This window comes from Sinocyclocheilus rhinocerous, unplaced genomic scaffold (assembly GCF_001515625.1).
Source record: "Sinocyclocheilus rhinocerous isolate Xijiao unplaced genomic scaffold, SAMN03320098_v1.1 scaffold14, whole genome shotgun sequence".
Lineage (NCBI taxonomy): Eukaryota > Metazoa > Chordata > Actinopteri > Cypriniformes > Cyprinidae > Sinocyclocheilus > Sinocyclocheilus rhinocerous.
Window position 1 is genome coordinate 1,402,424 of NW_015629561.1, and position 11,516 is coordinate 1,413,939.

General features: G+C 37.3%; 1 protein-coding gene across 1 annotated transcript in view; it reads left to right on the forward strand.

The window, feature by feature from the left end:
- Positions 1-3,687: 3,687 nt before the first annotated feature.
- The window catches only part of LOC107739280 (MAP kinase-activated protein kinase 2-like), a 60,155-nt gene continuing 52,326 nt past the window's right edge, over positions 3,688-11,516 (forward strand). Inside the window, exon 1 of the mRNA XM_016551344.1 lies at positions 3,688-4,355. Within this exon, the coding sequence (XP_016406830.1) occupies positions 4,131-4,355 (225 nt within the window). The 5' untranslated portion in view covers positions 3,688-4,130. The remainder of the gene's footprint in view (positions 4,356-11,516) is intronic.

The following is an 11,516-nucleotide window of genomic DNA, read 5'->3' on the forward strand; positions in this document are numbered from 1 at the left end:
AAAACTAGTTGATGTCTAAATTAATTAAAGGATGCTATAACTGTATCTAAAATTATTTCAAAGGATCTTTTCTAGTTGGTTTCCTAGTCTAGTTGTCTAATAAATCAGTCTTTGCGTACTGTAATGATTGTTGGCTTTTTGATGAATTGCTTTGTTCTTCTTTTTGAAGTCACTTTGGATAAAAGCATCTGCTAAATGCATGAATGTAATGTAATGATTATTAGAATGCATCAACATGGAAACAAAAAACTGCTGTTCAGACACAGCTGCACAATGACTGAACTGACTATGCATGCTTGATTGTTATTAGATATAATTTATATTATATATTGATTTTGGAACAATGACGTCCTTTCCTCTGACCTTTCCTCATAATCTCTTACTCATCAATCATCTCTTGACCAAATGACAGGTGTACGGTGAACATGAGTGCAAGCGCTTCCCTTCTGCTTTTATTCAATGTTCCTTAAGAGTATGTGGCTTTCTGCAGAACAGGGGAAACTCCACACAGAATCACGTGACCTACCAGAATGATAACAAGCAATTTTATGGGCAGGGAACTCTGCAGGAGTTCCTTATTAGTGAGTTTACTCTGTGCATGTCAGATTTTTCAGTTCTTAATGCTTTGATTTCACTTATCAATTATATTAAATTCAACAGTACAGAGCTTCATCTGAATGAACCATTGTGCTTATAATGGCTTGCTTTGTCACAAGGAAATAAATATATATTCACCAAGGTTCTGAACTTGTAAAAATTCATTAAATACGTTTGAAAAATACATGAATAAAATGAATAAACTATGATGGCAAACTCCCCTTTTGCACTTTCCATGAGATGGTGCATCACCATAGAAACATTTCACTTTAGCAACGACACTGTCACATGCAGAAAGAGATCAAATGATACACCATGAACATTTTACATAGTCGTAATGTTTTTTATTCATCTATTTATTTAGTTTTTAAATCAATTTTATTGCTAGATAATGGTGAAACGTTTTATGACAGTAGCATTTCAAACGTTCCTATGAATCTATCTACTTTTGTATGTTTGGCCTTAATGTTAATATAACACTGTCTCTTAAGCTACAGCACCTAAATTCCACAGTCTCTGGATAAATTGGAACATGTTGAGCTGTCTTCTGGGCTGGCGGGAGGGGGAAGACATGTTAACTATACCTGGGCTCTGACTGGTGTAGCTTGTGTAAGCATATGATACTTTCAAAGGCAATTTTTTGTTTCCATGCACAAATAAAGCTAGAAAAATGGCAGGTTTATCTGTGTGTGTTCGCCAGTCATATCATGCTTACTGCCATTAGCAGGAGGTGGATAACATATGGTAAACACTGGTTGAATTGGTTGGGTGCAGTGGGTTCACACACACATCTGTCCACACAACCAAGCCAAGTCTGTTTTCAACAGACTACGTGTGAAATCAAATCCTTCTCCCAGTATAAAGTTCTTCACTAGGCTCGGTTGTTTTTAGCTTTTGGGAAACAAGCATGACTGGAAGCAGGTTGCCGTAAATAGACTCCATAAATGTGACTTGGTTCATATGCTCCATGTAGACTGCAGAATTCCCTGCATATGTGAAAGGACCAGACATGAGAATACAGGGCTGTTTCTGTTGCTCTCACTTGTAAGTTGCTTTAGATAAAAGCTGCTAAATGAATAAATGTTATATAGATTGTAGGGAATTTTCTATACAGTGTTTAAAATGCTGTGAAATGAGAATAATAGGCAAGACTACAAGAAGAAATAAAGCACAGCCTTTGGTGGATTTAGTTATGGACACCAGCTACTATAAAACAAAACAAAACAAATTTTTTTTTTTCTTTTTACTAAACTTGCATTTTTCCATTCCCTATTCCATATCAATCTGGTATCTGGCAAATGGTATTTACAACAAATAAACAGTGTCTCCAACCGTTTCCATCCAGCATTTCCAAAACCCACGTATAAGGCCTGACTCATAGTCAAATTAACTGTTTGATCAGAGGGATTTTCTGTCTCCCTCCATCTGCTAGCTATCTGCTTGGTGCCGTGCTCTTTTACGGTCACCACCTCTATCAGAAAAAGGGGCTGCAAGTGTGAAATATTGCTGACACACTGATAACAGCCCCTTAAAAGTGTTGATGTATGTGAAAATGAGAGCTGAATGCTTAAGTGAACCATGTAAAGCTTGATTAAATATTTGCCAAAATAACACCCACATCTCCACCCGAAAACGGAAAGCATGTTTTACAGTATGTCTGCTTGCTAATCACCAAATGTCACTTGTGGATCATTTGTGTGCATATATGAGACAAATATGATCTCTTCAATGCAGTTTGACTTTTGATCTGTCTCAAAGGTTTATTTGGATGTCAACAGCAGACATCTGACTTAAATTAGCAACATTTTATGAATGGTATAAAGTTCAATCAGTAGTTGTTGATGAAGTTCCCATGTGATTTTGGTTGGTTGTAGCAGGCTGACACCAGCATTGGCCTGTTTTGCCTGTAACTCAGATTGAGTTATTTGAAAGTTACCCATCTATTTTTTATTTGGAAAAGTCCACATTAAAAGCCATACACTTTTTTTTTTTTAAAGATAATCTCCTGGTAGTAACAAACTTAAAGTACTAAAATTTCCTGAACTCATCATCATTTAGGCTATCAAATAGCAACATGTTTATAAAACATGCTCCAAATCATAAAAAAAAAACAAAAATAAAACAGAATGCTACAATTTGTGCTAGTTGACATGGCAGAGTTGTTTTTTAAATGAGCTCATGAGGAGCACAAAAACAGAAGTGAAGTAAGGAGGATTTTCAGCCATTTCTCAATAATACCAGCTGACTATTAAAGCTATTTGTGAATGATTCAGGTCCTTTTGCAAAAAAAAATAAAATCTATAAATCTGTTCTGTGCCTTTTGTCTGTTCTGTTCCTTTTTTGCTATTTCATAATACAAAAACAAGAGTGTTGAAATGTTTTCAAATCTGTTGTATTCAAAGGGTAAATTAATCTAAAGCGCCCCCTTGCGTCTTTTCTTATTATGAATGTACAAAAAGTGCACAACTGGTTTACATATAGGGCCTATCTTCCTTATGAATTGAAAAATGTGTTATTATTGCATGTGTATTGTAAAAAAAATTATAATAAATTACTGTAATTACTGTAATTTTTAAATAAAAGGGATATTTTCACAAAAGATTGTGAAATTCTTTGAAACGCGTGTAGACTGCGCCCTCTTGTGGCTATACATATTTTCACCTCACTTAACTTTTTTCTTTATTTTTACACAACAGCGACACCTATTGATATTTGCCGAGATTAAAAATAAAATACCACTTAACAAAAATACAAACTTATAAAGCCTATAAATAGAGAAAATGACGACAGTGTTTGAATGATGTTCTTTTTTCTTTTTTTTCTTGCTATGACTAGCCTAAACGGTTTTTGTATTGTTTTTTTTTTTTGGTCTTGCTGGTTTAGTTTCCCAGTCTGGCAGCTGGTCAGCAAGCTTTTATGATGAAGTAAATATTTTTATATTTAATATTCATCATTTAATAATATTAATCATATATACATAATTTTATGTGCAAAACATCCATTTCAATTGCACTTTCAGTGTACATGCATTTTCAGTAGGTGGCGGCTCCTTTAAGAGCGCACACATTTCGAAGCTCGCTATGACGTCAGAGCAGTAAGACGCTGGCCGAAAGTCGCGAAGGGCCAGTGCGCGTCTCGTAGACGAGTAGTGTTAGAACGAATGCCATTCCCGACTTTTAAAATCAACATTTGTGTTTTTAACTCACTAGGCGGCTCTTTCGAATAGCCAGTGACACTTCGAAGCCGTTTAAGCTTGAAGTGATTTTATGTAAGTCGCATTTTTAACTCTCTGAGCCCTGAATTGGTGGGTTGACCCTCGACATGGATATTAGCTAGCTTAGCTAGTCACCAAGAAACCGACATAACGGCGCATCAGAAGGTTTGTTTCACAGTTTTATCGCTTTTAAACGTAGTTTATGTGCCTGAAGTCGAGCTCTCTGAGGCAAATCTTCGCCTTGGGTGTTGCCAAAAAAAGGTCTGAAGTTCGGGTGAAGTAGCTAGTTGTTATATTAAGGCAAGAAAAGAGGTGGGAGATGCTGACTAACGCCAACAGTCCGCCGAAGTTTCCGAACAACCAGCAGCAGCAACAACAACAACAGAATCCAGCCCAATTCATGCTGGGAAAAGCTTCACTTCAGATCAAGAAAAATGCCATAACTGACGACTACAAGGTCACTAGCCAGGTCTTGGGGCTGGGCATCAATGGCAGGGTTCTGGAGATATTTCACAAGAGGAGTGGGGATAAGTATGCTTTAAAGGTAAGACTGAGACATTTATAAATCAACATTTTGAGCAACGAGGATATGTTTTGTGATTGTGTTTAATAGTAATATAGTAACACCCTTCAACATTGTTTTTTGGCTATTTAAAGGACCAACTACTCACTCTCTCACATTCATAAAGCCTAAAATCAGTGTTTTATTCTTCATTTGGAGTGTTTTTTTCTTTGTGAAGTATGTTTAAGGGATTTAATAGTAATCTGGTAAGCCTTCTGCAGGTGTTATTCCAGAGTACACTGTGATTTGGGTGTGAGTTAATCATTCATTTTAGGAGCACAGTGGAAATTGGACAGCCATCTGTTTTATTAAGAACCAGGTGGCAGGTTCCTGTTCCAGCTGGCCTTTGATATGAAGGACTGTATTGGGCAGAATGGCATGGAGAGGGCAGAGAATGACATAAGACATTCCACCTCCATCAGGACGAGTGTTTAATTTAGACTGAAGCAAATCCACTCATAGTTACGCAAAACAGGAAGGTGAATCTTGTTTTGGTCAGGTGATTGTGGAATGGGTGTGACAGTTCCCTCAGTGTAGCATGTTGATGAAGTTGCCATGTGATTTTTTTTTTTTCGTTGGTTGTAGCAGGTTCTGACACCAGCATTGGCCTGTATTTGCTTGACTCAGATTGAGTTATTTGGAAAATTACAAACATAGTTTCATTTGGAAGTTTCGATAAAAAAAGTCACTTGCTTTTTTAGATAATCTCCTGTTAGTAATAGTGGTCGACCGATATGGGTTTTTTGACAGCCGATGCCGATACACGCGATCATGCAGGATACAAATGCACGCTTCACAAGATCTCAACTAGATTCGACTAAGTCTGCAAGGTTTGTGAAATTAGATATTGATTAGACATTCAAAGATTTGTTTAAATGATATTAATGCGTATTTACTGAATGCATACTTTTTTTTTTCTTCAAATAAAGCCAAGGTAACACAAATTTTATATACAGCACGCAATGAAAATGACATGAATATGACAGTGGGCAAATGCATAAAGCGCAGCATAATTTGAAATCACTAGTTTAAAGTTTGTCGATCGCGTGTCTCCAGTGAAGCAGAACTCTCCTCCTGTCAGCATTCAATTCGCACGGACCGACCCAGAATGCTGACGGCAAACGAGAAAGTATTATAATGTTTGCCTTTCTATTACTAATAATATTAAAGCAATCGTTATAATACTTTTTTGTATACATTTTAATTCCTTTGTTTAACAGTTCTATCTGATTGTTAGATAGACTTCTATCCATATTAGACAGAACTGAACGACAAAAGCGAACAAGAGGGAGAATGTGTGCACTGTGTGCTCAGGCGCTGCCGTTCTCAGTGCCGTCAAAATAAAAGTCCCGCCTCGAACACATCGGCCAAACAGAAAAACTTATCGGCCAATGCCGATATTTGAAAAATGCCAAATATCGGCCGATATATCAGGCTTGACCACTAGTTAGTAACAAACTGTTCACAAACTAATGTCCTGAAATCCTCAGGTATCATTTAGTCTATATAAGTTTGGGCATGTGGTTAAAGGCATAGTTCACCCAAAAATGAAAAATTGTGTCATCATTTACTCACCCTGAAGTTTTTTCCAATCTTGTATGAATTTCTTTCATCTGTTGAACACAAAATAAGATATTTTGAAGATGTTGGTAACCAAACAATGGAGAGTAGGTAAATGATGACAAAATGTTCAATTTTGTGTGTGTGTGTGTGTGTGTGTGTGAACTACCCTTTTAAAATCAGTGTCAGTTTGGAGCCATAGCTTTGTGGTCCGTTTTATGATGGATATGACGGAGTAATGAATTTGAGTCTGACACCTATCCTGATCCTTGTGCCCTTTTTCCTCACATTACTACTTTACTCCTCTATTCTGTCCTATAAAATAAAGAATATAAATATCAGAAAAATTTAGTAAGGATTAATATTTGCCCCCGTAATTTATTTTCAGGGCTATTTTTAGCCTTTTTATGTGGATGTGGATTTTTTTCCCAAGCCATATAAAATCTGTATGTTGTGTCATTAAGGTAACTTTAATTGAATTAATTAAAACAAATTGTTTCTGAACAATTGTGGCTGTTAATCATAAAATCAACATACAAAAAGTTTTGTCAGTTTTGCTGTTAAGTTTTGCAGTTGTTGGGAGGATTTTTTCCCCCTATTCATTGTGTTTATCATATCTGATGTTGTCTTTAGATGTTTTAAACCCATAACTTGACAAACAGAATAGAATCTAATGAAATATCAGCTATTCCATACCAAACAAACAAAAACCCCCAAACAACCAGAAGTTTGCTGCAGTGGGCATTTTTGCCAGCACAATTTACTTAACTTGGGCTTTGTTTGGTACTTTTTCTGTCACCTCTGTCACCTTTTTTAGTTAAAATAAATTCAATTCTGAGTGCACGTGATTCTTGGGTGGGAAGGGGGCGTGGTCCATGGGAAATAGTCCTGCCACCACAGCTGGAAAAAAATCCTAGAGGAAACACTGCATGCATTTAATAAAATTAGAAAAATGCATTTACAAAGGTACAAAGAAAATGCCCCTGAAGTTACTTTGAGTCTAATGTCAGCTCATATTAGAAAGGCTAATTCTTGATCAGAATTTTTTTATTATTGATTAGAAGGTGCTCCAAAATTTTTTAAATTAGGAGGACAATTACAAGAAGAAAAACACTGCTCTTAAACTGGGTGTGTGACGGGTATGGCTGTAGAATGGGGTTTGGCCGAGGAAAAACTTTCAGTCAAAATATTTTTTTTTGCTTTAACCCCTGTGATTAGTAGTAAATCTCCAGCACGTGCTTTCAGATGGAGCAGCATTTACTACACAGAGTCGTAGTTCACTGACAAGCTACGCAAAATCGCAGACGATTTAATTGCGCGATTATGAAATAAAGAAATCGATCTGCAATTATGAAAGCTGTTTGCGTAGCTTGTCAGTGAACTACGACTCTGTGTAGTAAATGCTGCTCCATCTGAAAGCACGTGAAAATACCACATTTAATAACATGTTTTTACTCCAAACTCACTTCATAACGTCAGTCGAGTGTTTGAAATAAATCCTCCTGTGAGATGATGTGGCTTCTTACTAGGACTGTGCGATTAATCGAAATCGCATCGAAATCGCGATTTGAGACGTTGCGATTTCCTAATCGCAAAGCCTGCGATATGGACGCGATATTACTTTGTTCCAGAGCATATGCATGACTGCCAGCCTTGAGTGGCAGTCTTACTAACCAATAGAGTGAGCGCACCTCCGTTCTCCCCAATCAGCACTGCATAACAAATTTAATGTATTTCAGGTTATAATGGGAATTTGTTTGGTTTTAATGTAAACTATAATGGTGTCTATTTGATGGATTCTATTGGTGGGATGTAATCTGGCAGATGGCAACCAATAGAACAACAGTAATTCCTATTGGAATAATGCCCAAAACAAAAAGGAATTTTGTAATGGTTTAATGGAATCTATAAGAATTTCTGTGATGGTTTCTATTGTTTTTTTCAGCAGGGTAATGATACCCATACTGTGCTGCACATTATTGGCAATATTGAGCTGAAGCTTGACTTTGCAAATGTAAAATCGCAAATCAAATCGCAATCGCAATATCTGTCAAAAAAATCGCAATTTGATATTTTCCCCCAAATCGCACAGCCCTACTTCTTACACAGAATAAGGCACGTAACATATTTCATAGTATTCTAAGCAGTGATAAAGGCTGTCGATTAGCATTGCATTATTATATACTTTATTATAATAAAAATTATAATAAGACAATCTCAGATAAACCATATATTGTCATTGTCGTGTGTTTATTAATCACGTTGAATTAATGAAAGCAGTTAAATCTTCTGTTTATTCAGCAACCTCTATAGGCATTTCCTGGGTTTCTTCTGCGAGGCGTATTTGGAGTTTCAGCGCGAGAGCGCCCTCTGGCCTTCGGATGGAGATTTACTGCTGATCACATAACCGTGCTTCACTGAAAGATACGCATGACAATCGCAGCTTCTGCCTAATCGCGATTTATCGCCTTTTGTGATTTAATTGCAATTAATCGTGTAGCCCTACTATTTACTGTACAATTCAAAATCATTTCTGCACCCACGATACGTATTGCGGTACTCTTGGTACTGTTGGCTTCCCACATTACAACAGCAATGATCAAAAAACGTGGATAAACAACATGGAATGCCGTATGCACACTAGTATACCAGTCATTTACACCTTCGTCACCCGGGTGTTGAAAGTGCTCGAACGCAGGTGAGACATGAACAGCACACACTATCTGTGTTTAAACAACTCATTTACGCGTGTTTTTAAGTATTGTCAATTGAAACATTCAAGCAAAGAATAAGCGCTTGAGAACTTGCGCACTGTTTGAAGATGTGTGTGCGCACGCGGAGAGCCTCGTCAGACAGCGCGTGCCACGCAAATTTTGATTTCTCTTTCAAGACTTGCGTTTGAATTGACAAACTAACAAAAAAATGTCAACATGCCCATCTTTGTGAGTATCATTGATCTTAAGTGAACGTAAACAGTTGAGAAAGACAATGCATATGTATCAGTATCAGTGTACTGGATCTGTAAAGAACAGCAGTGTATTCCTGCTGTCTGTGTTTTTAATGTAAAACAACAAAAGACAAAGAAATCACTCACTTTTCTTGATTGAATAGTTTTTGTAACAAGGATTGGTCTTTAATTTATACAGTGAAATATGCACTATTATTTTACTTTAGTTTACTTTAAAATTTCTGTGCCTGAAAATTACTGTTAAACACCTAAAAAACACCGTTTATTTTATTTGCATTTTAACTCTATTGTATTTATTGGTGCTGTTGCATTTAGTTTGATTATTTGTTATTATATTCTTTATTTTTATATGACCATAGTTCTTTTTTCCCTGAACATAGCACATACCGAACAGAACCGTACCGAACCGTGACCCTAAAACCGTGAACCGAACTGAGCCATGAGCAATCTGATCCTTTACACTCCTATTAAAAGGCAGTCATCGAGACTTGGGGCAAAATGTATGTCTCAAAGGTCAAAACAATCCACTTCTGTGGTTGGCCACTTCCCACTCACTGTCTGTACTGCTATAGCAGCAGAGTAGAAATGCGGAGGTGTTCATTTTACCCCCTTGTAGCATTTGTTTGGTTGAGATCTTTTTAGAAACATTCATTATTACAGTGAAGTTGAAAGTTATTTTGATACCTCGCCAAAATTTTGCTGTGAACGCATAGAAAGACATAGAAACAAATCTTCTTATTGAAGAGGACTACTGTAAGATTCAGGATGATTATCTGTTGAAGGAAAGCCCTGTTGATCTTCCAGGGCCACTGATGATGTCAGCACCCTTTCTGTCATCGTGCTGGATCTCTGTGCTCTCCGGTGACAGATCTGGCTCAGCCCCGCAATCATCACCGCCACACGGCCTGGCTGTTTTTAGCTGCAGAAGAGCATTGCATGCTTGTGGGGGAGGCAGGAAAAGAGTGAGGGGCTGTGAAGCATTAGATAGATAACGACTAATAGTGGTTTGGGGAGTCCATTAATGATCTGTGTTAGGGACACAGACATTCACCCATCACTGTGATTTAGTGTTTGTGCGACAGGGTGCCTTTGATCCGTATGTTTGGGAAAAAATGAGTCATAGCTGATCTGCCTGTTAGTAAAATTAATTTGACCTTGGGAGCTGTCCACCCTACAAATAAGCATAATTTTTTTGACAGGAAATGACAGTGCATTTACTTGCGTACATGTTGGGGAAATTGGCTTGCTTTTTTTTTTGTTTGTTTTTTTTTGTTTGCAGCATGCTTATGACCCAGTTTACCTAGAAATGAACACATTTCCTGATTTCATATACCTGGAAGATCAGCTTGATACACAGGAAAAAATGGCCTTGTTTTCAAGCCAAGGAATAATTAGCTTTGAAGACTTATGCCTGTTAGACTTCACTGTGATGTTTTATTCATGAACATGCAGGTTTTAACTTGTCAAGGATTTACAGTCTGCGAGCGGAGCCATCTGCCCTTCTGTTCTAAATGCAAAATTTTATCAAAGTTTTGTTGGGAACACAAGCAAGAAACTACAAAAAAGAAGCCCCTCAAAAGCTCTAAACCTGGACATGCTTTTTTTTTTATTGATTGATTTACGGTAACCTATTATAAGTGTTTTACTTTATGGGTGCAAGTAACAACTAGGGATGCGCCGATCCGATATTCATGTCGGGTATCGTCTCCGATACTGCCATTTTTTGTCGGATCGGGTATCGGTCAGAGAGGGCCGATACAAATCTGAGATTGTGCGTATTATTCTGTGTTACTTCTGAAGCGATACGATAGCTTAAAAGGTTACTCCACCCCAAAATGAAAATTTTGTCATTAATCACTTACCCCTATGTCGTTCCAAACCCGCAAAAGTTTCGTTCATCTTCGGAACACAATTTAAGATATTTTGAATGAAAACAGGGAGGCTTGTGGTTGTCCCATTGACTGCCTAGTAAATTACACTGTCAAGGTCCAGAAAAGTATGAAAGACATCGTCAGAATATTCCATCTGCCATCAGTGGTTCAACCGTAACGTTATGAAGTGACGAGAATACTTTTTGTACGCGAAGAAAACTAAAATAACGACTTTATTTCAACAATTCGTCATCTCTGTGTCTCTCCGCATCACAGTAGCGCCATTTTGGAGAATATCCACTGAACTCAAGCAGCGTACGCTCTTCTGTGTCAGCTTCTGTGCGCTGCACGGATGCGCTGTTTTCGTTCAAATCAAAGTGTAAATACACGTAGAAACTAAGTCCTTACATTAAAGTTCACACAAACTCTTTTCTCCACTGTGGCTGTCAGTCATTCGTTCAGCCTTTAAACTCTGGTCACATTCGGTTACGACAGTCAGCTTGGTAAAGCTCTCTCCAAGATCATTCAGTGTTCCCATTATTATACTTGATTTGTAAATAAATGTCTATGATTTTGCCAAAAGGACTTTATCTTCTTGCCAGAGTTTAATGTTGTTTTGTTTGTTTTGTCTGTGAGAACAAAACACGGGCGTAGAAAAGACTATAAATTGTTTTTAACGCACACAGTAACTGAAATTTAAACCTGTTAAAAGAAAGGCTCAATAACTGTTGCACAGATATTATA